The sequence below is a fragment of the Hippopotamus amphibius genome, chromosome 16 (assembly GCF_030028045.1).
Source record: "Hippopotamus amphibius kiboko isolate mHipAmp2 chromosome 16, mHipAmp2.hap2, whole genome shotgun sequence".
NCBI classification, from domain to species: Eukaryota; Metazoa; Chordata; class Mammalia; order Artiodactyla; family Hippopotamidae; genus Hippopotamus; species Hippopotamus amphibius.
In genome coordinates, this window is record NC_080201.1 from 23,972,781 (window position 1) to 23,999,792 (window position 27,012).

The 27,012-nt window shown below is 37.0% G+C and overlaps 1 protein-coding gene across 5 annotated transcripts in view; it reads left to right on the forward strand.

The window, feature by feature from the left end:
- The window catches only part of CDH8 (cadherin 8), a 350,610-nt gene that overhangs the window by 288,814 nt on the left and 34,784 nt on the right, over positions 1-27,012 (forward strand). For all 5 annotated transcript variants that reach the window (XM_057711553.1, XM_057711555.1, XM_057711551.1 and 2 more), the window contains one exon: positions 5,180-5,297. In XM_057711553.1, coding sequence (XP_057567536.1) covers positions 5,180-5,297 — 118 coding nt within the window. The remainder of the gene's footprint in view (positions 1-5,179; positions 5,298-27,012) is intronic.

The following is a 27,012-nucleotide window of genomic DNA, read 5'->3' on the forward strand; positions in this document are numbered from 1 at the left end:
TCCAGAGGACTGAGGACTTCACTTAGTGTTTAAAAGAAACATATACAATCTAATCTACATTCTCCTGTTGTATTTTCTACAGGTCAGGCCTCTAAGATACATGCTCTGAATAGCCACCTAATACTTTTTAAAGACAAGGATATATTCATGCAAAGAATTGTGACATGGGAAAATGCTTTGGGGACGAAAAGAAAAATCTTGATAGAAACTAAACTGACATGTAAATTATCAAAAAAATTATCCAGGAACTAGCCACTAAATGGATTTGAACAGTGCTTATTTTGAAATATATTATGCAGTTTTGAAATAACTGAGGATAATTGGGTCATCATGTGGGTCTTAATATAATTTCTCAAATTCCTGTATGTCCTCCTTTTTTCAGTTAGTCATCACTGGTATAACTTGATTTCTCTTCCAGACAAAATTTGTATTTTCAAAGACCACTCTTTCAGAGGATGGTTCTTAGCCTATTTTGCTTGATCAATGGTGTACCTTCAGTTATGGACACCAATGATAATCTGATAAAAGCTTTGGACTTGTCCCCCATTTAGGTGCATATGTAAATAATTTCACACAATTTTACTTTCATGTATTATCTTTTCCTTCCTCAAGTTAAAAACTACTGCTGTAAGAAATAGAAGCTAGTATTTCAGGAACGTTAACACTGGTAACCAGAAATAAGCTATCAATAAAAGGCAAAAGAATAAATAGAAAACCAAAAATTATGCTGTCCTTTCTGTACTTCCTTTGATGTCTTCTCTTCTCACTCACTCCCTTTCCACCACCTTCAAAATAAAAGGGAACCTTAATACACATAAAGCAAAGAATATGAGTGGTAAGAATGGATAAGTTCACCCTTATGCACTCTCCAAAATATTGGAGGTCTACGCCCCAATTTAACTGAAGTACATGTGCAGAAGGTCTGAATGCCAACAAGATTTTGAGGCAGCCTGACACAGGGGGCAGGAGGTTGTAGGGAGTTTGTTATCCAATTTACTTGGGATCAGATGTTATAATGTCTTTGATGCACTAGAGTTCTGATAAGTCTCTTCATACCTACCTCTCAAGGTTACATAAGAATTAGTGATGATGCCAAAACATGCCTGACATGATTTATTCATCTATTCATTTATTCATTTAGACAATACTCACTAAATAGCTGCTATGTGCCAGATACTGTTCTAATAGCAGTGAGGGGAAAAAACAAACAAACAAACAAACCCCAATTCATCATCTAAGAATAAATCAATGAATAATACCTGCAGGAACTCATACAGAATATTCTAATAGATTCCGTGACAGTTTTAAGGTTGTTAACAGATCAGATAATCAGAAATGTGTTTGTTTGCTGGCTTCTTACCTTTCAAAAAGTTAATAATGACAGTGGAAACCTACTACTGTTAAACATTTTTGAGTTAGTATAAAAATCTAAGATAAAGGTTAATAAACTATATTAATAAAAGCAATCTGACAGGCTTAGCATTATTGATAAACAACTAATAGTTTTTTTCAAAAGAGTCAGAATTATATGACCCATGGTTGTCAAAAAATTTTTTTCTTTTTTCAGTTTTATGCCTTGAAAAGGTCATTTGATTTCAAATCAGTACTCTCAAGAAAGAGATCAGAGTGTGCTCCCATGGAAATTCAAGTCTGGCCCTGAAATTCATTTCCTTATGCCTGATCTCAGATATGCTTTGTTCTTCTGATAGAGATGTATATTAGCTTTTAGGTTCCCTTGGAATTAATTCACAATAAATTATCAAACATTAGATTTTTCAATTGCATCCTAATTTTGCTAGAAAGGAAAATATTTAAGCTAAATGCTATATATTTACTACTAAAAATCTATGACCTCTCCAGAAATTTTTATATTGTTTTCATGAAATAGCCATCCAATTACTTAAAAATCAACTGATGTCAAAGCAGCTCACAGTGTGAAATGCATGCAGTTTTCACTTGCCATCAACTCAGTGTGCCTATAAAGTCTACTTGTGTGGAGGTGCGCTTCCTTGAATAAATCTATTCTTCTTTTTCTTCTATTGTTTAAAGCCAAATGTGTTCAGATGTTATTACATCAATGAAAATTTCAACCTTTTAAATATGAGTAACTTAACGCATTTAAATAGCATAAAGTCCTTCAAGTGATCTACCAGGCATCTACTTTAAAAGAAAACGACCAGACAGTGGCCATCTGCATTAAAATGAAATGAAGTGTCAAAAATGGTTTAAACCAAAGACTTGAACATAGCCAGTTCACAGGACACTTGGACGTGAATTTAAAGATTCACCATTTCATCATTTTTTCCCCAACACATCGTGCACTGATTTTGATGTGAGCTTGACAGTACAATCTCTTCTAACGAGTAGTAATGAAAGACCTCCAGACACCAATCTTCTCCCTTGACTCAAAAGAGTGGATCTCAGACTTAAGCATACACCAGAATCATCTAGAAGACTGTCTAAAATGCAGATTTCTAGGCCCTGTCCCAAGGCTTTTTGGTTCAGAAGGCTCAAGAAGTTGCATGTCTAACAGATTCCCTGGCTTAAATAAATGGTGGGAAAAAATATTTATTGCAGGTGTAATATTTAGACCAAACTTCTGAGATGTGGTATGACAGGTAATTATACTCACTTACTTCAGGTAAGCTAAATTATTGCTTCTTTTGTTTTGGTTGTAAGAACTTAACTTAACATATACATTCACTCGCCAGCACGTATGCGTCTTTTTCATGCAGATGACTTAGAAATATTAGGAATGGTATTGCTTGCAGGAGCTCTATCCATTAAATACACCTTAAGAATGGTTTTAGTTATGAATGGCTCCCACCCCAGAATATTAAGAAATCCTCTATTTATTTGCTCTTCTTTTTTTTTTTAAGCTCTTTATTGGAAAATAATTGCTTTACACTCCTGTACCAGTTTTTGAGGTACACCAAAGTGAATCAGCTGTATTTATACATATATCCCCATATCCCCTCCCTCCCGCGACTCCCTCCCGCCCTCCATGTCCTGGCCCTCTAAGGCATCACCCATCATCGAGGTGATCTCCCTGTGTTATACTTTGCTCTTCTTCTTCACATGTGCTCATACCCTTCAAGAATTACTTTTTCAACAGGTGCACTTGGGAATAGAAGTCGTTTTGAAACAAAATTGGGTAAAGGGAGAAAACGCTACATGAGCTCACAAGTAACTTTTCCCCTCTCTGTTCTTCATAACTACCTAAAAGAAGGCTCTTGTTAAATTATTCTGTTAAATATTTGTACATGTAGATTGTCTATAAAAGAGTCATCTGTGTTTCACAGTTTCTTCCTTGTACTTTAATTATTTCTTCTTTATAAAACTGGAAGCCCAGGGAATCTCTCTGCACTTAAATGTCAAGGCAAATATGCCAGTTGTTTAGCTGTAGTAAATATAATTGCTTTCCCACCTAATCTGATGGAAGTGAGGGCCTGTTTGTCTAACATTTAAAGGTGTTACACTTATCAATGTGCTATGTCATGAATAAATGATAGTGACCTTAACAAAAAATAATAATAATGATGACTAATACTCACTGAACATTTACTAGGAACCAGACACTATGTTAAGAGATTGACATCAATTTACATAAAGAATTAAAACAACCCTGTGAGAAAAATATTCTTTTTATTTGAAATTTAGGAATACAAGAAGACCGAGTTTCAAAGAGTTAAGTAAGCCCCTCCATGTCATGTAATGAGTAAAGGATGAGACTATGACTTCCATCAAGGCAGCTTTATTTCAGACGCCATCACCTTAATGACTATCTCACTGTCTTAACCATGAGTTATATTTTGTGCTATTTTTTGTTATATTGTTAGTCAAGCTAAGTACAGTTATGACACTTCACAAGTTCCTTAACAAGAGGAAAACACCTACAAGGTAGGAATATGTTCCATTTTAAAAAATGGATAGAAATAGAAAATGAGAGAAGTTATTCAATTTATGCCTCAAATAACCTTGATGCACTGCTTATCGTATAGCATGTGGGTGATACAATGAGAAACTCCACAGCTACTGAAAATGTTCTTAAATTGTGGTTCTCATTTAGGTGATAAGTTACAAGGCAGTGATGTCCTTTCTCAAAAAGAAGTGATCCATTTTTGCTCAGTAATGATACTGGCAAAATTGAATGGGACATAATTGTTCAAACAGACATAACACATTAGGCATCATAATTATATTCTATAAATTTGACAAACCTGAGAGTACTTCTCTGTTAATTTTTTATGGTAAGTCTGATAGCTCCTTGACTGTCATGCTTCATAGGCATGCTTTTTTGGTAGAAATTATGTTGTAGCTATTTACAGTACTAGTATAAACTATAATTTTTACTACATTAGATGTTGCCCAGTGTTTCACATTGACGTGATTAATATCACAGGTTCATAAATATGAATTATTAAGCTAATTCTCTGACATCCCAAGGAACAACGTAGCACTAAGTTAATGCAGTTTTGCAAATGAAATAAGCACATTCAACTGGCACCGATTCCGAGTATGTGTATCTATCCAAACAGTTCTCTGCACGGTGGTAATTCTTCTAATCCCTATAATTTATTCATCTCAGGATACACTCCAGAGCATTGTTTGCATGTGTTATCCACTAGCTTTAAAAACAGTATTCATTATTGGGAGGGAACAGATGTAACTCTTCAGAAAGGTTTGTGGCAGTGATGCTTGTGCCGAGGAACGTTCTATTTGGCAAACACTTGTAGCCTAATGAGTAAAATGAAAGAGGAGTTGTGAGGATTCAAGATTTAAGTCCTTTACCTCTGAGATCCTCCCAAAAGCCACACTACAATCACTGCAACAATTCCAAATTTCATTCTAGAAGCCCGTACATACTCAAAGTGGAAAGAAGCCTATAATTGCCCAGTGGAATTTTCAAATACCCTTAAATTGGCTATTTCAAGCCACAGATACCAAATGGACACAAAGGTAATGACCTTAATTTTCATCAACTTATCAAAGCTAGGTTTTTAAAGTGTTGAACGGTTCTCCTTATTCTTGGCGCGAACCATCCGTAACAACGTAGAAAACTGAAAAATATTCCTTGGACCAAAGTATCACTCCACTAAAGGAATGTCACTCAGCTTTTAAAGGCAGTGTGAACCCTCTGATGTCATCAGAAATACTGACGTCAAGTTTTATGTTACAGGTCATTCAAACAGTGAGTGCCATGGACAAAGATGATCCCCAAAACGGACATTATTTCTTATACAGTCTTCTTCCAGAGATGGTCAACAATCCGAATTTTACCATCAAGAAGAATGAAGGTAAATATATTAGCATTGTGGAACAGGATGGAATATACATTGGAAAATAGGACGTGATTTCATAATTTGACTGAAAGTATCAGTAAAATAATTTTTCTTCACCTATGAGCAGTTGAAACTTAGCTTATCAGCCTAAAGGCATGGTAATTACATCACTTCCTCTTTACAATATTGAAACAATAGATAAGGAAATTGTGAATGTGAAAGTTAATTTTATCTCAGGGAATACCTCAATTACCTTACTAAAAAAAAAAAGAACAGTAAGTTTTAACCCCTGTGAAAATGCCAGTAATTTTGAGATACTGAGATATCTGATAGAGGAGGAGCTGGCTTATACTTTGCAGTTGTTAAGTTATAATTGAATGTTTACCAAGTCTTTAGGGAAAGCCTATTCTAATTTTGCCTGGTTTGTGGGTATACATTAGAGGTATTTGTTTTAAGCCTGTACCAACTTTGACAATAGCAATTAGATCAGAAAATCCTTCTTGAAGGACACTCCTTATCGGTATTATTTTGGAGCTAATATGAACTGATTTTTATTGTTAAGTCTTTTACTCACAGAAAGCATCTAATCCATTTCATTATTTCTTGAGAACCAAGCTCAGATTAACCATTTCCCTTAACTATTGTCTATTACATATGAAGGTCACAGATCATTTTTAAAAAGTCTATCACATCTGCACATTTTTCTTTCCTAAGATGCTATATATTTAACAAGGATTTTTAGCTGTTTATTTTGGCTCGGATGTATTTAAGCCTTAGTTTCAGCTGTTTTAGAATGATTAGCAAAATAAACATACTGTCTAGGGCTGTCTTCTGGCTTTACTATAAGCATTTGTTTAGATTTATGAATGGTATATATAAAAACTATACTCAGAAAAGTAAAATTTGGTTCATGATATTTGGATCATTTTCTCTGTTCTGTTTTAAGGAGGTAGTGAATTTTGATAAAATTACCTTTATGAAGTGAAATAACATTTCATGGCTCTTGTTAAATATATTCTGGCCTTACCTTTTAACAAAATGCTACTTAGTTCTTTGGAGATGCTTTGATAAAAGTGGATGCATCACAGAAAAGGAAGTGAGAAAGCTGTTTTATAGATATTACTCATTCAGCTGGCTTCCACTATTACAAACGTTAAGGAGATGAAATCTTGATCTTTCTCCTCAATAATGGAGTTACATGTGTTAGCCTCCCTTAATTAGGAGCTCTGATCCAAGCACATTGTCTTTGTTTTTTGGATAACACTGCCAATATTTCTCTTCTGTGGAAGTCACGTAACCGTGCCTAAGAGGAGAGCCCCTCAGAAATTCCAAACTGAGCTGAAAGTCTGTGCAGAAGTGTGGGCTATGCTTACTTTGATTGTGAGCTAATAGGCATCCGTCATTATTTTTGCATATCAAATGCCCTACATTGAAAAATTCTCTGTGAAGAAATGTTTTCCCATCCCAAAGATTCTGAGCTTCTTGGCGCTTTCTGTGCGTTCTGCAATTTCAAGATATGCCCATTATAGGTATGAGTCATCAAAGACACTGCATGAGCACGTGTTAGATGAATGAGAGGTTGTTGTAGGGTGCCTGTGAAAGTGTAGTTTTGTACTCTATTTATTACACCCTAAACTATTTAAAAAGGAGATTTTAGTCCGACGGTGGATGAATTTCAAGTGTTTTCTCTAATTTTTAGAATTAGTACAAAGTAAAAGTTTGTACACCTGGGAAAACCCTTTGCTCCCCATCACACATTTCAATAAACCCTGTAATAGAATATTCACAGGCATGTGGGTTATCTGTTTTATCTTGAAACTGTGAAATAGGATTTCAGTTTTGACTTACCTCACAGCTATGTGTGTGTGTGTGTGTGTGTGTGTGTGTGAAATAATTGCAAAAAGAAGATGCTAGGTATTACAAAGTGACTCAGGATGGAAAGAACACTCTCTGTTCCATGTTTGTTTATTTACAATTATGTGTTGATTTATTTTGCAAAGAGTGACCATATAATTTATTGTTCCAACTGGGATATTGTTTTAAAGTGAAAGAGGTTGCGATTTATATTTATATTTATACCTTGAAAAACCATAAACCAGGACTGTCTTGTGAAAACTATGTTCTCTGTAATTTTGGATTTAGGAGCCAAATATTCAACATCTCCATAGAACAAATCATGAATCCATAGGTCTTTGCAACAGATATGTCAAGTTTATACTCTGTCTCCCTTTTCCTAGATCAGAAATTCATGAGTTTTACTCTATTTTTTTGGCATCTGGATAGTTTGCATGAAAACAGGAAAAAACCACAATTTTCTCCTCTTAACATGTAGAAATAATTAAAGTCACAGAAGAAAGTTGTCAGATTTAAAATGTTGGAGATATATCAATAAGAAGGTAGATAGATGTCTTGGGAGTCTGTTCCATATTCCTTATTAATGATGAGAGAACACAAAATAACCAAAAAAATTCAAATAGTAGACATTATTTATTTTAAAACTATGGTATATTTTATGTTTGAAACATGAGAGAATCAAATGATAAACTCATATTCGGAGTTGTTTTTTCTTCTTCAGATGGACTTTAAGATGGTCAATAGCTGATGTTTCTCCACTGAGAACATCTTAATTTACAAGTCCCAGACCACCAGGTGAAGGTTAATATTTTGAGAGAGCCAATATATGCAAATCCATTATTGATGGCTGGATGAGCCCTCTTTTTAACTGGATCTTTGAGGGAAATAGTTTCAGTATTTGGCACTTTCTAAAGAAACTTGCAGCGTGTCTTTCAATTCGAAGTTACTCTGGTCGTCGTCCTCTTTCATATAGCTTGGTTCTTCTGCAATTTTCAGCTGACTAATTCATAATCAAAAACAAAATGAGATAAAAATTAACTGTCTCTTGTCTCCTACAGAGTTGAGTGATTTCATAAATAATTCTCTTTCTGAATATATGAGAACTATATTTCTGCTAGAATAGGAAAGCAAACTTCAATACGGATAAAGGTGAAAACAAAGGTCAAAAATATGATGAGTCACTTACAGCACATGTACACACCAAACCACCATGACACCTTGAATCTTCTGAATTGTACAGTTCAGACATCGGTTTCTTCATCTTCCAGTTGGATGAATTTATAAACAAAAGGCGTCTGACTGACTGCATTTCAGTAGTGGCTTCCATTGTAATTATAAAAACGGAAGATACTCAACAGTTATATATAACAAGTCGGGGAAGATAAATGATTATTTTCCAGGTACAAAAATATCTTGCGTGCAGAAAATTTGAGGTGGGCAGAAACATGATCTTCTCCAGCCTGCACTTTGTAGTTAAAAGATTTGATTGAAATTGCCAGAAAGCAAGCTGGAGAAGTGGGAGTCTTCATGTTTTACACTAAAATATTTGAATCACATGTATAGAGAAATGAGAATAAACATAAAATTCTGCTCTAAAGAGTGTCTGTGGGAAGGAAAGATATAGATTTGGCTTCAATTATAGCTTGACTAGGCTTAAGGAAAAAAGCGGGGACGCCAGAGTACCTGATGACACTAATATTTTTTTCTCTTGTTGATGACTCTGTTTTAACTAAATTCTATTAACAAGAACCTCACTCTAAAGCCATGATTGTGATAATTTGGATAATGGAGATGCTGATTAGAGCTTTGAAATAAGTGTGCCTTGGGTTATCTCAGGGTTCATTCCATGGTTACCTGTTTAGAGAATAATTCATGATTTGTTTGGTGAGGTTTCCATCTCAAATCAATGGCCAACTTCAACCACTATGTGTTTCATGTCTTTTTACTCTCTAGAAACATCCCTTGTGAGAATACTGACTACAGGCAAGTTATTTTAAGCCTCAGTTTCCTCATCTGTAATACCAGGATAATACCACCTCTCTACCTCTTAGGTGTGCTTTGATGGACATGAGTAACCAAGGGCTTAGACAGCTATTATCCCAATGTCTGGCACATTGTAAAATACTCATCATGAAATGGGACAAGATCCTATTTATGTGAATCCATTAATTCCTAAATTTCCATGTTATGTTTCATCTCTTCTGGCTTATCATTCTCAATCAGATTCTTTGCAGCTTTAACTCTGTTGATTTTTGAATATTGTAGAGTAGTTCTGAAATTGGCCTCACTGGTAGTTGTGAAAACCATGATTCTCACTAGTATGCACTGTGATGTATTGCAGTCTAAAGGGCATTATCATAGGAACATAAAAGGGAAAAAAATAGGAAGATGAGATGGTGGGGAAAGAATGAAAATATTTACCAGCCACAAAATAGCTGAGATTCTTGGATCTGGTTTTAAATATGCAGGCTTTTTTTCCCCTTTCTTTCTTTCTCCTTTGCCAACATGAAACTCAGCTTTCTCCACAAAATGGCTAATCCCAATTTCCAGCTTGTTAAGATGACATTCTACTCTAGCATATCAAGTTGTTTTAAATCACCCACAACCTCCCAACACACAGACTCTGTGGGAATTTTTTTGTATAAGCTGGAAAACTAAAGACAGTCTTCCTTTGCTCTTTTGAATAATGTCAACTTAATTCAGATGCTTCTTGTCCCAAAACTAAAATTTTCTGCTTGAAAGTGGAAGTGGGTTTCCCGCATTCCAAGCCAGCCAGAGCTGATCCTCTGCCCTTCATCCTCTCTCCAGCTGAATCCTCACGCACGGCTCTCCTGTATTCAGGATGCAGGATTCCAGGCAGATAGAGTCCCTCGTTCCTCCACCTTAAGCCAGCTCTGCCCCACCTGGGCTGAATTAGACCTGAAAGGCCTAATGATCCTGAATGAGCCACACAGCAGAGAGGACCCTGGTAAGCCAGATGTCCTCTTCCTGGACACCTCCCGCCTCGTTCAATTCTTCCATGACACCAAGCTGCTTTGAAACTAACAGAGGGCTTTCCTAAATAGCATCTCTTTCCTCAAGTGGTCTTCACAAAAGCCTCCATCTCTCTGCATCCACGGGTTCATTATTATTGGGTTTCTCAGGCAACCATACCTAAGCAACAAGTGGAAACTGTGTGCTTGTGTGAGTGGGATAATGAGTGCCTGTACACACATGTTCCCAATATGGGACCCTGTCTATTCTGCTGACGGACGAGACTTTTCCACAGCATCAGACATTGACAAGAGGTCTTTTTCATATATGGTGTTAGCTTTTACCCATGTGAAGCAAGGCCTTTTTCCTCAGTGTTAAATCCTAAAATGTGGTGCTCAATTTGCATGAAACAGAAGGGCCAACTGGGATTCCAAATATGCAGAAAAGCATTATGCATACATGATCCAAAAAGGCTTCTGCTTCAGTAATTCATAATTTATTGTTTATGCTTCCAGCAATGTTTCGCTGATAAAAAGCCATTTATGTTTCATTTTGTCGTCTAAACTGTAATTAAGGACGATGCGCAAGCTAAGAAAAACAGATAACAGATCTGTTCTTCCACTTGCCGAGTTGAGTGTGACTGTAGAGTTTGGTTCAGAAAACTAGATTTTCTTTGCTTAAGTAGCTTTTAGAAAACTCTTGTTATTTTGTGTCATCTCCAAACCTGTTTTTGTATGTTTGTTTTTCTTTTTTAAATCATAATACAAGAGTACCCTCAGAAGTTAAGAATTTCCTTTGCAAAAATTGAAAATCCTAAAATTATTGCTCTGGTCAGACACAGAACAGCACAGTGTCTATTTTTCAGTGTATGTTATGGAAGACAATTTAGTTCTGAGATTGCTGACTCCTATGGATATAATTTAGATACATTGCATACACTTATATGCAGAGTTGTCCCTGTGCTATTCAAAGTTACAAATTGATTCAGAGCTTTGCTGTCAATTTGCTAGCAGTCGTTTCTGGTTCTCACAGAGAATTCTGATTTTTGAGAGAGAAAAAGCAAGAGATGAATGGGCACATCTTAGTTATCTTGAAGTTATCTTGCTTATCTTAAAGATACATTATGGTATAGAAACTTTTTTTTTTTTGAGAATTTTGCTTTCTGAGGCTTTTGCTTCAAAAGAAAAATAGAACAATAAAAGAATCAATTGAACACCAGGGGAAGTATAAACAATCACTCAGAGAACTTTTTTTTATTTATCAAATCTTGTTTGGACCACTTCGTTGTTTGTGTCATCAAAGAATAATGTTATTTACTGATTTATTATCTATTTACAAGCATGAAAATAGGCCGTGGGATTTTGTGGGTGCCAAATAAATGTGACTGTCCTTTGGTAAGCACAACCAGATATTAAAATTGAATGTGGAAACAAAATGAGCTGTCAGTCTATGCAAAGTCTCTTTTCTAAAAAAGTATTAAATGTCGCTGACAATCATTTTATCTCCTTTCAGCACAGAAGTTTGCATTTTGAATTAATTTGAGCACTTTTTAGACACAACACTAGGCATACGTGACATTCCGTCTAGGGATGTGACCCGAATAATACACACCATGTGCTTTGGATCCTTCTGTTTATTAAAGTATATAGAGAAGGCAGAAAAATAATTTGGAAACAGTAAAGGGGACACTCGCATAGATAAACATTTAAAAGTTGACTGGGGTGAATTAGAATGAATGATAAAAGAGTGCCCCTGTGGAATATAGAACAGCACAGGCTTCCTGGTTAAGAATATTAAGTTTTGAATCCTAGCTCTTCTGAACATGAACTGTGAGAACTTGCACGGATCACTGAATAACCTCAAGCCTTTATCTATAAAATGAAAATAATAATTATCCCTATGTTGTTTTGTATAAGATATTAAGTAAAAAATAAAACTGTGCTGTTTAGTGTCTAGTAAAATAGAAAGCACTCAATAAACACCAGTTTCCTTCCCCTCTTTCTCTCCTTCTTTACAAATGTGTGAGCCCCTTGACTCTCTCTCATGCACCGAGTACAACAAACAAAAATATTAAAACGGAACCTAAAATAAGGATTTGAGTGATAAGTAGTGACATACTCTTCAACTGTCCCTTACCTGAAAGGCCAGTGACAATCAGTAAACACTGGCTGTGAGTAAAGCAGGGAAAGGAGAAATGGGAAAGAAGAGCATTTGGGTAACTTAAGCTGTTCTTTCAATATAACCCTCATTACCATAACAGAATCAATGGGTAGATATAAAGAGTATCTAAAGATTGTAGGTTTCTACAGGACTTGATCCGATTGCATGTAGCTCTCTATATATCAGCAAACGGGATATTTAAGAGTGGACAGAATGATATAATTTTTGAGCTAGTAGCACCTTAGTAAATAGCCAGATTATGAGGATATCAGACACGAGATACAGAGACTTCAAAAGTACGTTTAAAAAAATCAACAGCGGTGTGCTTTAAAAAGGCAATGTTGAGAGACGTCTATCACCCCAGCTCTATTCTCCATCACTCTCTTCAGGTTGAACGTGCAAAAACAATTATGTTTTTTATATCCCTTCCTTTTGTCTGGAATATACATCCTCTGCTCCCTCTATTTTCCATTTAGTTAATTTCTAGTAATTCATAAAAACCTAGGTACCCCCTCATCTGTGAGTGGAGCAAGGGAGTGCTTAATAGTTTCTGTGACGTTTTCTTCGCTTTTGTCTGCAGGACTGTGGTAACTCCTAAGGTAGACACAAATATCTTGAGTCAAAGAGGATCTCCTCCACTGTCCTCTGAGGTTATTGATAATACACCATATCTTTATTCACTCATCTATTCATTCAGTACCTATTTATTTAGTGCTTACCATGCACAAGGCACTACCTTGGGAATTCAAATTAAAACAGTGAATAAGATAGACACTGTTTCTGTCCTCCTGTATAGAGTATTTTTGTTCTCCTTAGGACGCAGTCTTATACTAATTTGACTTCTCAGAGAGAAAGGCTATAATTTAACATGGCTTTCTGTCATACAGTGGAGAAATTCTCAGGCTAGCCTGCAAAATACTGTGATTTGAGGAGGAATGATGACACATTCTAGCTTCTATACTGTCATAAACAATGTTCCCTCTTAAATCTTATTCAACTTGTGAAACTGGTTCTACATAAAGAGTTAGGTTTTCCTAGATTCCATCTCTCCCATCTTTACAAAGCATTTGGCTGATGGGGTGGTGATACACATCTGTAGTCACAAACAGATAATTCTCCCTGTGCGTTTCGTGTTGGTGTCCTCATGATTCCTGAGCTTAAACAAACTGTGTTGAACTATCCGCTTCAGTGTTTTCCAGCTTGCAGAATCAAATCACGTTGGCGAGTTCTTTCCAAATCCACAGTGATCCACAGTCATCACTGCAGTCTGTGCTGCAGCACCGTGATCTGGGGCTGATGATTCTTTTTTTGCAGGTTTATTAGAATCCATTCTAGTTTTGATCCACGTCTCATTGTAAATAGTTCATGCCTTTTTCCAGTTGCTATGCATAGTTGGTTTAGATACCTATCAGTTAACAAGCTTTGGCTAACTTTCAGTGTAGTATAGTGTTTACTGAGGGCCCCTGGCATCTAGAGGATGGTATTGTACTGACTTCTGGACATCACGCTGGGTTCATTTCCTATCTGTTGCCTGTTATGTTCCCTAAACTGCCACCACAATGAATGTACTGATGCACTTTGTAGAGGAAGACAGTAATTGTTGTCCTTGGACCTTTTTGGGTTACTCATTGCCTTTGCTTTCATCCTAGTAGATTGCCTACTAGAGTTTCCTCCCTCTGTTGCTTGAGTATATTATTCTCAGACTTTTGAAGGCTGTTTATCTTAAAGCAGTCTGAAAAAGGGTGATACTGCACCTGGTGTGCTGAGCACAACTGCGCTTCTCTGAGTTTCATGCTTTCATTTAGCCAGCCATTGCTAGTTTCATCCAGGTCCCACTGTGATATACTTCTCCCTGGACTTCAGTTTCCTCTTGCACCAAATGAACAGTTTAGCAGTGGGAGCTAAGGACTCATCTATTCTAACATTCTGAGTGTGCACACACAGGGTCTTAGGAGAAATAGCACAAACTTTGATATCAGAAAAGTCCCGCATCCACGGATTAATGAAGATGTGACTTTGGACAAGGCGTTTAACTTTCTATAACAGACTGTGTTTGACAATGTTAAAACAAAGTTACTATGATGAGCAAATGAAAGAATGTAGTATAAATGCCAAGGGCAGTACCTGAACTTATATGATACTCTATGTACTTTGTCTTCTTTAGCAACCTTCGAAAAACATAATGCAAATGCAAGTGATCTTTACACTAGAAATTATTGTACCAAATCTCACCTGCATTAAAATATTGGATAGTATTATTTAAAAAAATATGCTTCTACAATATTATAGGTTTTATATAACCTGTTGAGCAGGTTTTTGGACATATTATAGAATGAAATTATTCCCATACATCAGAATAACTCAATGAATGTGTGATACATGGTTCCAATAGTTCAGAATTTGGTAAGTCTTGCTTATCTTCTAAGGCTGGAGACAAGGAAAGTTAAGAGTTTTAGGAATATATTTAATTACTGGATTCAGTTTTGATTTACAGAAAAAAATATCTCAAAAAGGTAGAGTTTTGCAGAAATAAGAGCACAGTTTTGGGTAGAGGTGCTTGTTGAAGTCAAGGAAGAATGATCAGATATATGAATAGTTTACTTAAAGGAGAAATAGGGAATGGCCAAAAATGTTTTTAAAAGAAAAATGCAATGAAACATTTTGTGGCGATTCATAAACACTATGATCATAAGACTTTCCTTGATTCCCAAAAAGAAATTCATGAAGTATTTCTTCATATTTTGAGTATATCTGCATCTATTCTTGGTGCTTTTCATAGGATAAAAAAATGTCTCACACATTGAAGACATTTTTCCACGCATACACATGCATGTACACAGTTTACTAATGGCCCTGGGAAGTAAACTGATATAAAACCATATTATGTATATCAGTAATAGATATACTTAAAAAAATTTTCTCAGGGTGCAGTTGCAAATCTTAAAAATAAAAAATAACTTTGGCCATATTCTGAAACACATTGTGAGTTGACATAAAATTTGCCTTTGTTATAAATGTTGGTAGGCTAAAGTTCAATGAAGAAAATTTTAGAATGTTTAAGAAATAATTGTCTAGAATTCATTATCTTTTTTTTCCCAAAGAACGAAAACTAAAATGTATGCAAGTAATTATATAAAGTTCACATTTGACTGGGGAGGCAAGAAACAAGAAGAAAACCTATACCCCTATATTAATCCTGTTATAACATTTCTGTCTTTCTAAAATACTTATTCTAAAATGGGTGTTTAATTTTGCAAGAACTTTTTTTCAAAGACTAATGTAACATTATATACCATGAAAACAGAATTGCTTACAAAAATAACTTTCATTGAGAAATATAAAAAATGATTATAAAGATTAGAAAGTATGCTTACATCTCTGTTTAGGATATTATTTAAAAGTCCTGTGTCTATTTTAAGACAAATGTGTACGTTCTTACTCTGAATGGGTTACATATCAAATTGCTAAAAAAAAAAAAATAGCTAAAATTTATTGAGCACCTATTATTTCAAATAATTTACATACTATCTATCTATTACTATATATATTCAGGATGAGTATCATTATTGCCATTTTACAGGTGAGGAAACTGAAGCTCAGATATGTTCACTGACTTGCCAGGCATAGAATGCAGCTACCAAGCTGCTAAAGCTACATTCTTACCAGTAGTACCTGCTGTCTTTCAATGCCTTACACTACACTTCTAGAATATTTGCTCAGTAAAACTGTTGAAATTTCACTTATAGTTTTCAAACAATTGTGCTTTCTTTTTTCATACTATAGAAGGTTAGAAACCAATAGCTAAGCATCAGAGATGATCGTCACAGTATTAGTTGGAGAAAACCTGGCAAAGAAGACTAAGACAAATGATTTACTATAGACATTGCAGGCCTAAAACACAAAAATGATTATGCCTACTGCTTAGTGAGCATCTACTACATGTCAAGTGTAATTCTAGACTGTGTGTGTCTGATCCTCACCACGGTCTTTGAAATTCATTACAAAGATACTGATTTATTAAGAAACATAGTAAAGCATTTGTTTCCTATGCTTAGGAAGAGAACAATGATTCTTGTATTGGGCTAATAGACCTGGTTCAGTCTTGCACAATTTTCCACCCTAAATTTAATGAAGATATAGAAAGATATCTTTCTATATAGAAATAGAAAATGATACAGAAGATACAGAAAAATGAAAGCCACAAAAACTGACTGATAGTCAACATATCGCCAAAATCTAGAAGGACTGTCTAATTAAAAAGCTGAAAGGTCTTGCTGCTTTATCCTATCAATGATCATATATAATCACTCAAATATATACAGTTCATTAGACAAAGAGAACACAGATAAATCATTTAAATTTTTTTTTAATACAAAGAGTCTAAAATGCATTAAACGGAAAGAAAAAGCATTTAGAATATTTACTAATTTTTGGAAATGGTACTTTTGCACCACTTTGATTCCACATAAACTGTTTTTACATACTTTTTTAGTGATATGATGTAACATTGACATGATCTAAAGTTAGAGGCACATAAATACTTGACTCCTGACTTAGATCAGTATCCTTTTCTTTCTTGGATATTCCTAGAGTTATTCTGTTCACATAGAACAAAGTAGGGACTTAAAACTAGGGCATTGGGCCTATACATCAATATAGTCTAGTGAATCACTTGTAATGGAGATAAGTCAGTCATAGTGGCTGGAAACCATAGCAGGCCAACACACTATCCTTGCCTTTTTTTCTGATTGTAAGCCTAAGCTCTAATCTGATGCCTTAAAACTTTAATATCACCAAATATATTGTTAACGAGATGCATCATTAATTTATATCCAACTATGAAAAATAATGTTCCACTAAAAAGCTGACAATTAAGTACAATGTGCCATCAACTATAATATACACACCCTTACTTCACAGATATCACAATCAATACGGTATTCTGATTAATAAACCTGAAGAAAAGCACAATGGCTTATAAAAAGAACTGGAGGGAAAGAACAAGAAGCTAAGTACAAAAATAATGGTGGGTATAAAGATCTCGTACTCCAGATCAACACTCCACTGAAATTGGAATATAAGCAAACTGTAAGGGCTATAAAGAAGCAAATTTCCAAAGGCAGTCATCATTTTTATTCTATTACTCACTTGCTTAATCCCTTAATACAGTGTCTTTCAAAATAAGCAAAGCACCATTAACAAGGAATTACTTATTCATTTCTCTCAAAAGCACAATTTCCAATGTTGGAGTTGTAAAATAAGAATTTAAAATCCAAATCTTGGCTGTGCAAGATTCTCCTGGAAATGCATTATTAGAATATGTGCTGGATCTTGTTTGTAAGAATAGAACATGGAGTTTTAGCATCACAAAATGTTTCCTATCAGGGCCTTTCCTCCTCGGAAGGGGGATGACAGTGAGCAGGGGGTAGAGAACAGGAAAGTAGCAGAGGTTTTATTACCATAATTCAGGTGGACCAAGTAGCAAAGTTGGTGGGAACTTTTAAGAGGAAAGAAGAAAGCTGGCATCAGGTAAAAATAGAATTTAAGGGGTTAAACTAGCTATATAAAACCTTCTCTGAAATGTATGCTGATCCCAAAGAGGGATAAGGAGGGTCAAATTAGTGAGGATGATATGGTGACAGGAGTGTCCAAAACGTAAAAAACTTCTCACTACTAGGGTTCCCACCTGTGACTCTCCTTACGAATAGCCACCAGCCAAGGTGCTTGGTCTATGGTACCTATGGCTCCGTAGAAGGGCAAAGATGAAAAGAACAAAGAAAGATATCAGGGAAGGGACTTCCTGGTGGCGCAGTGGTTAAGAATCTGCCTGCCAGTGCAGGGAACAGGGGTTCAATCCCTGGTCCGGGAAGATCCCACATGCCACTAAGCAACTGAGCCCGTGCGCCACAACGACTGAGCCTGCGCTCTAGAGCCTGTGAGCCCCAACTACTGACCCCACACACAGCAACGACTGAAGCCTGCGCACCGCAACGAAGAATAGCCCCTGCTCACCACAACTAGAGAAAGCCCGCACACAGCAATGAAGACCCAAAGCAGCCAAAAATAATTTTCTTAAAAAAGATGTCAGGGAAGCAGCCAAAAATAATTTTTTTAAAAAAGATGTCAGTTCCATTAGGAGATCTGGGGAAACTTAGGAAACCAAGGCCAAAACCAGGCTGTGGTGGTTAAGCAGATAGAGTCCATAATTTACCAGCCAATTCCTGAGTTCCTGTGAGCTCCACTTTTTTAAATCCACTGGATGTTGTTGGGCTTATAGAAGCAAGACCATTCACATTACAATAGGCAGGTCTGAGCTTCTTGATGTACAGCATGCATTAGTTTGTTTTCTTAGAGGGCTGTGCAGGAAAAAAAGTGATGATGCAGAGAAAATTGGAGGAAAGAGGGGAAGCATGGGCTGTCCCAGCTGTGATTCTATTATCCTTGATCCCACACAATTTGTGACTTCCTTGGGCTTCTAATACACAAAATACTCTCAGAAGCAACACTGATGGGAGTGAGCAATGACAGAGACAGTCACACAAGGTAGGGAGGCATCTCCCAGAGACTGAGTTCTGTCTATGGGCTGCATCACTTGTCAGCTGATCTTTGATAAGTATCGCATTTCTCAGCCCAAGTCTCCTCTTAAGATGGGTACATCCGGGCATTACTTACAGTGTTACGAGGAGTTTAAAAAACAAATTATGTGACCTTAGAGTATCAGGCATGCGCTCAAAGGGAAGATCAATGAATAGTGGCTGTGTTTAAAGAACGTAAGAAACTGCTGAATGAATGCAGGCGTTTAATGTAGCTTCACACAAAAGAGCTTGTGAAGAGCGTACACTTCTCTTAAACATAAAAAATCAGATGGAGAGAGTGCATATATTTATGAAAACTCATTTGCTTATAAGTGACAGAAAAGCCCACTCGAATTACCTGAACAAGAAATGTAAACTGGCCCAGGTAACAAAAAGTCCAGAGTTTAAATGGCTTCTCTCATGACCAGATCCAGGTGCCCCAAGGTTGTTATAGGTCCCTGTCTTTCCCCAGCACTCTCCCTTTGCTTTCTTTCTCTGTGCTATATTGTCTTCCCTGTAAATCCTCTCCAAAGAGTGGGAAAGAAAGCTTGCAGAAAGGGCAGGCCTATACAGATCTCACAGCTTAGTGTTTGTGAATGACAGATCTTTATGCCAGATTTCATATCAATTCCTGGTTTAAAAATGGGGTCCCTCTTTGACCTGAGAAATGAGCATGTGATTCGGCTAAGTCATCCTCTGTATTTATGGGGATGAAATGTCCTCAGGGCTACAGTTGTATGAGTTGTTCCCTGTGCAAGGCCCTCAGCCCTGGGAGGAATAGCAACTGAAAACCAAGCACGCACTCCCCTTGAGAAGCTATGATTCCGGCACAGTCTCCTTTGTCTCATTTTTAGAAAGACACCATCTCATCACCAAGCCCTTGAACTCACTGAGGCTATAGCTTCAAAAAGACAAATATATCTTTTAATTCACACAAATGCAACCTTAGGCTAGTAGCAGCCCTGAGACCCCTGTTGGTTCAGCCTAGGTAAGTCCCCACCTTCCACTGAGGGCAAGCCACTTGATTGACAGCTCCATCACAAACAGAAGATGTAAAGGAAGGTCCATTTTAAAAGGAAGGCAAGTTAGAAAAATAAATAGTACAGACAGGATAAGTCACAAATTGGCCAATAGCATCAGTGCTGTGAGTGACCTCAGCAGAGGGATTCCTTCCCTTCCCTTGGGAAGCTTCTCTGTAAAGAATGACTCTCCCTGTTCAGAAAGTTATGAATTGCAGTTGTCTATTATGTGACTTACATTGCATTACATTGCAATATGTCATTGTGAAATGTGACATAATATAATGTAAGAGACAGACAGCTAAAATTTTGCAGCAAGAAAACTTTTTTTATATCCAGGATCTGCTACCAGATTTGATGGCAGCTATCAATCCTTTTTTTTCTGCAGATAGATCAAAAATTTGATGTTCATGAAAAGCAGGTCATTTTGAAACATCCACAAACACTTCAGTGCCTGCACAACTTCGTTACCATAAATCAGTTAAAAAAACAAAACCAAACACTGTAAAAGCTGCATTAGTCTTGACTCAAGTTCTGTTTCTGCTTTCTAAGATAAGTGCAATATTGTTTATTGTTTTGGATTGTGAACTTAGTTTTCTTTTGGATATTGCTAAAAAGTGATGATCAAATAAATTATTTTAGTGCCTAGATCAAACAAGTAGTTCACAACTGAGTGTGGTTTTGTAGTTCAGGAGATATTTGGCAATGTCCGGATGTGTCACAAGGGGTAGGATGTTACTGGCATCTAGTGGGTAAAGGTCAGAGATGCTGCTAAAGGTTCCGTGCGGCGCAGGACAGCATCTAATGTCTAATGGCTTGGCAATGACCTCTGATTCCAGAGGTCAGAGCTTAAGTGAACTGGCCTAAACATGGTCATGACCTGGTCCAAAGGTGTCCCAAGTAAAATTCTGATGAATCTAGAATTGGTTTCATCCATCATCCCATCCTCAAGACAGGCCATGGTAATACATTATTTAAATATCCAGCTAATTCATTTGGGCTTAAGGGGCACTGAACAGAATCTGTGTGCACATCAGAATTGATTATTGGGAATTTCACCTACTAACAGCCTCATAGCAGATCCTATAAAGAGAAAAAGGGAGAATTTCTGAGTTCTACCATACCTCTATCTTTGAGGGCCTTTGGAAAATGGTTTCCCCTCTCAGGCCTCAGTGGTCTCATCTATGGGAAATTGCATAAAGCAGAATTACTTGACTTTGCTTATTTGATTGTTTTTTTTTTTTTAAATAGAGGAATCCCTATATTAAGCTATACTTTGCAAGGTACCCTAATTATATAGAACACATAGATACGAAGCTTCTGTGATTGAAACAGGTGAAAGGCGGGACCAGGGACCCTGTCCATTCCCCATCACCCCATCACTCCCAATATGACAGAACCCAAGAGATAACTTGAAAACCAGTGATGCAAAAGGCTCCTTCCAGGGGTAAATTCGTTTGATGTTATGAATCATGCCAGGGAAGGACATTGGAAGGTCAATATTGTTCCTGGTAGAACTCACCAAGGAGTGTGGACAGCTTCTTCAACCTTTCCCTTTGCTTCCAGAAAGGCACGTCTGAGAACAAAGCTGAAAATAATCCATTGTCAGTGTTTATAGGTACCTGACAAAGAACTCTCACTCTCTAGGATTTCCATCTGCCAAGATGCAGAGTGGTGGAGGTGACAAGAAAGTAGGTTTTAGATTACGATAGGTCCAAACAGGAACCCTTGCTCTGCCCTTTACTAACTCTGTGTGTTTGGGTTCGTTACTTAAGGTCTGCATGCTTTTGCTGCTTTCTTTGTGAGGTTGGGTTAATAGTGCCTACCGGAGAAGTGATTTTTAAGGATTAAATGTGATACTGATATAAAGCATTTACCACAGAGTGTGATGCATAATAATAGCTATCATTTTTTGACTGCTTAGTACTATCATTGTAAGAATTAGAGAGAATGTGTGTAAAGTGCCTGACATGTAGAAGATGCCCCATATGTAGTCGCTACTGTCATTATTCAGATGGAACACACAACCAGAAAGAGTTCCGGAAACACTTCTAAAATGGAGGTGGCTAGTTTCACTTTTTTGTATCATACCTCATTTACCCCTTTTTCTTCTCTGTGGCAGAGAATCTGCAGGCTGTCCCCGGAATCTCAGGATCCAACTTCGGCACGCAATAAAGGCTAATTTACAGATTACTCATAATAATAGTAATGACAACAACAGTAGCAGCAGTAGCAGCTGAGGGTCTCGCATTTCTTATGGAGGGTATCTCCATTTTGCAGATGAAGAGGCAGAGGCAGGAGGAGGTTAAGTACCTTAGCCAAAGTCAATTAAACATGAATTGGTGAATCCAAGATGCAGGTTAAAACAGTCCGCTTCAGAACGTTGTGTGTGAATCATATAATTGAGTGTTGCCAAGTTGAATGCCTCCTAATAATGGGACCCTGTGATGGCATAAAGCAACAACCCTTTAATGTAATCACAGTTCTGTGCATCAGCAAGTTGTGCCGCTGTGCTCAGCCTTATATTTCTTCTGCCTTGGGCTGGGCTCAGCTATTCTCACCGTGGTTCACGCGCCTGCCTGGGGTTTCGACTGGGATAGCTGGAACCTCATTCCATGTGGTTTCTCCTCTTCTAGAAGGTTAACCTGGACTCAGGTGGTAGGCATTTTCCCAGGTTGGGAGCAGATTCTTCAGGTTCTCTGGATTCCTGTGCTTGGAACTTGTACCTTGTCACTTTTAGCACATCGTTTTGGTCAAAGCAAGTCACAAAGCCAGCCCACATTAGAGGAGAGGGAAGAGTCTCCAGTCTCTGGTAGAAAAAGCAATAGATATTCTGTGCCCATTTTCTGTCCTCTACTACTGTCTGCCTTCTGTCCACAAATCCTTTATATTCTTCTCACATTTGATATGTGTTCTCTCCTAGCCCAGGACTCCCAAAAACCTCTTACAATTATAGTATCAGCTAATCATGCTCTGTAACAGGTCTGAATGCAAATGAGATTCCTGTTTCAGCTTCTCTCAATCAAGAGACTATGAACTAAAAAGATACATCATCTGCACTCCATATACCTAACATATCTGGTTAAACTTGAAAAGGATGACTGGACTAGAGACCCTATTGAGATAGGGGAGGAATGTGAAATAGATAGAAGTGTCTGGTCCATAGCTACTCTAAAATCCACCTGGTTACCTGTTGCCAGATGCTCTTACTCCGAAGGTGGGGAAGGAGCCAGGTTCTACTCTATGGACATGGTGCCCAGTTCATTGTTCACCACTGCTCTTGACTGTGCCTCTGGGTTCTTGGGTCATCCCTTGATAAATCCTTTGTTTTCTACAGGAAATACTGCGTGTTGTCAGCTGAGTATCTTTCTCATCTGCTAGGTGTCTAAGGCTTCTCTTTTAATTACAACTCTTAAGTCAGTTTTATCCATGGTGATGATGCTTTCAGCTGCAAAACTGTCTTTTTAAGTTTTATTAAAATGTTGATTTACAATGTTGAGTTAGTTTTAGGTGTATAGAAAAGTGATTCAGTGATATATGCTTTTTTTACATTCTCTTCCATTATAGGTTATTACAAGATATTGAATATAGTTCCCTGTGCTATACAGTGGATCCCTGTTGGTTATCTATTTTATATATATCATCTTTTAATACTTTGTAGGTTTCCTATGAGTCTAATTCAGATCCAGCCCATGTCTCCAAAGGCCATATCTATTATTCTTTTTGAAAAATATTCCTTTTTTCTTTCAGTATGTCAGTCTACTTTAAGACACTGTCCTAAAGTTTGTTTTTTGTTTTTGTTTTTTAAATTCTAGTCAGGATGCTCTGTGAGGTACCATCTTAAATCTTTTAGATGTCTTAACATAGGGCAGTCTCACCATTTATTTGATCTTTACCCCGTAAGAGGTGTTGGTAAACTTTTTCTGTAAAGGGACACAAAAGGCTTTGTGGGTCTTAAGCCCTCTGTCACATCTACTTGAGTCTGTCTTTCTAGCGAGAAACCAACACATAAACTATGGGCATGTCTGTGTTCCAATAAAACTATTTACAAAAACGGGTGGCAGACTGGATGTGGTCCATCATCATAGTTTGCTGACTTCTACTCTAGGCTACTTTGTACTCTGAAGCTCTTTTACTGTTTGAGAGATAGGAATGGAGAAACAGTTTTATTGCCCAGCCCAGTAAGCCTCAGTAAGCCTTATATCCAAAATTTCATGAAATAATGCTTACAAAATAAATATTTATTTTTTGTTATTGCTGTCACTCATCACTCTTTGCCTGTACCTTATCATATTTCACTAGAAGAAGCCAATTGACACTTTTAACATATTGTCTGGAAGAATTCTTGCCAAAGTCTACAAATTAATTAGGAGATTTTTTAAAAATCTTTTACTATCGACTGATATTTTACAAACATTTGTCTACCAAACTTGACTGACCACTGTATAACTGATTGACTACAAGTTTGCTATAGCAACTTCCTCACCACTTTAATAGATTCCACTAAGAATCTAATAGTTTCCTTGCTGCTTTTCTTGCATTTGCTAAAAGTCTCCTGACTCCTTTTTCAGTCTCTGCACTACCTGGACCCAAAGCCAATGCTACATATTTTAGATTTTTGTTACCATAAGCGCCTTTCAAGGTACCTATTTCTTTATCAGTTGGCTTTTTCATGTAACAAACTAACCCACAACTTAGCAACTTAAAACAATCAAATTTTAAAATGTCTTATGATTCTATAGATCATCTGGGTGATTCTTCTTTTCTGGGCTGACTCAGCTGGGTCTGAATGATACAACATGGCTTCTTAATATATGTGATGATTGGCTGAACATTAGCTCAGCAATGGGGATGATGTAACAATGTGTGTCTCATCATCCAAAAGGCCACTTCATGCCTGTTCACAAGGTGTTGGTTACAGAATACCCAAGGATAGGAAAAAAGGGCAAGCACCAAATACTGGGCCACATTTTCTATTGTCCCATCAGTGAAAATAAGACGTGGTGAATTCCAGATTCCATGCAGGAAGGAACTATCTGGGAGCATATTTATGGAGAGAAGAATTATTGCAGACATTTTTGCAAAAAAAAAAGAAAATCTATAACCAACTTACTTGTTACTCACCATCAATTTTTCTCCAGATTAAAAAAAAAAAAATCTACAGAGCAGTACGATTTACTATTTCTTCTATTCTTTTTTTTTTTGGGGGGGTGGGGAGGGGAGGAGAAGGGTGGCTTCAAAAGACATTTTGCTATAGCTGTTTAGCCTGTGACTATGGTAAATCTCTGAGAAAGCAGGAGTTATTCTCCTTTCAAGAAAGACCAGTTGTTTTTCTTCTTAGCTTGCAACATCAGGATACAACTTAACACATGTGTGCATACACAGACACACAGCCACGCTCTTTTTTCCTGAGTTGGGGGGAGGGTGATTCTGGCACAGGCAACATGGTATGTGCTTCCTCTACTCTTTCCACAGTCTCTGAAAGGGGAAAGGCAGAAGAAGAGGAACAAAGTAGGCATTCCTTTACACAGATAATTATGCAGGAAGGAATCTACCAAACTTCAGAAATGATGCATAGCAGGAGTGAGTGGCTAAGAGAAATACCCAATGGTCAGGTTCACAGGCAACCTCAGATACTTAGATAAAAATCTCTCATGGGAGGATCTTCGTAGGCTTGTCCATCACATTGCCTTTGGACATTAAAATTCATGTCAGCAGAAGGCCAGTCATAAAAATATTGTGTTTTCTCTCTAGATAGTGTAAACTTTCATCACAGTTTGCCTGGTCGATTCCAGGTTTATGCCAATTGTTCCAACATTATAGTAGCTATTAATGACCTCTTCTGTTTCCAGAGTATTTCAAAGTATTTCACCTAACCTCTAGGCTCTATCTGCATTCTTATTATAAAAAAAAAAAATCACTGATTTTGCTACATATTAATAATTTCCAAGTGAATAACATTGTGCTTCCCCTGAACACCACTTTATCATTAAATACATAGAAAAAATATTCAATAACTGTCAGTGTCTGGCAAGGTAGTTAAGAAGGTGATCAAGGTAATCATGAAGTGTTGACTGAATAGTTAAATGCAAATAAGTTGTGCATTTTTACTCTCACTCAGTAGGTTTTCAAAGAGTGTTATGACTGAGTAGTACAGAAGTTATCTTTCAAGCATATTCCCTCTTACTCATCCATTCATGTGTGAGTACATTTAATACATGTCGACTGAGTTCTTGTGGCTTATCAGGAACAGATATTGTGATAAATATGAGGGATGTGGAGAATGTCCTAATTCATATCCTTAACAATGCTATCGGAGTTCTTACTCTATCCTATAATCATTGATTTGCTTGTCTTAAGTCTGGGGTTTTCAGAGAGCAAACAAGATCTGAAACAAAGGGATCTCAATAAGACTGGGGTAGGAAAGGTGGACCATGAGGATTTCTAGGAGAAAGAGGTGCCTGAGCTGAGTCTTATAGGAATTACGAGTTGGAGGAAGTAAAGGTGGAGTGGTAATTCAATCCAAGAGAACAAAACTGGGAAAGAAAAGAAGATTATGTAGATGTAAAATGTATATATGGCCAACTACAGTGTCTGGTGACGCAGATAGAGAAGTTCAGTTCAGCAATGGCCCAGGCATCCCCAAAATGAATATGGCCTTTTGCCTTATTAGAGGCTTTGAGAGTAGAAAACAAATAACCAAGGCAATGGGAGGGAAAAACACAGGATGTGACTAGAACATAGAGAAGGAGCTCTGATACTCAGCTCTTAAAGCAGTAAATCTGGGCTGATTCTTCAAGGTGAGTGTACTTATCAAAGGTGCAGGGCTTACTCAGGTAGGTCAGCATAGCGATCATTCAAGACAAAGGGAATAGCTTGGTTAGACAGTGATATATATATAAGGGAACTATAACCTCATTGGCAGTACTAAACTTTTGTGAGGGGGCATGCAGGCATTAATGACTAAAAATGAGGCTGGAGAAAGACCCAGGGAGATTTTGAAAAATTACTGGTGAAGGCTGTAACATAAGGAGAGAAGGAGGTAAGGCTTACAATGATTTTGTATGCTGCAATCAGCCTTGTATGAGGAGTCACTCACATATAATAAACAATCCCTGTTAGAAAAAAAAATCCCAGAAATTCCAAATA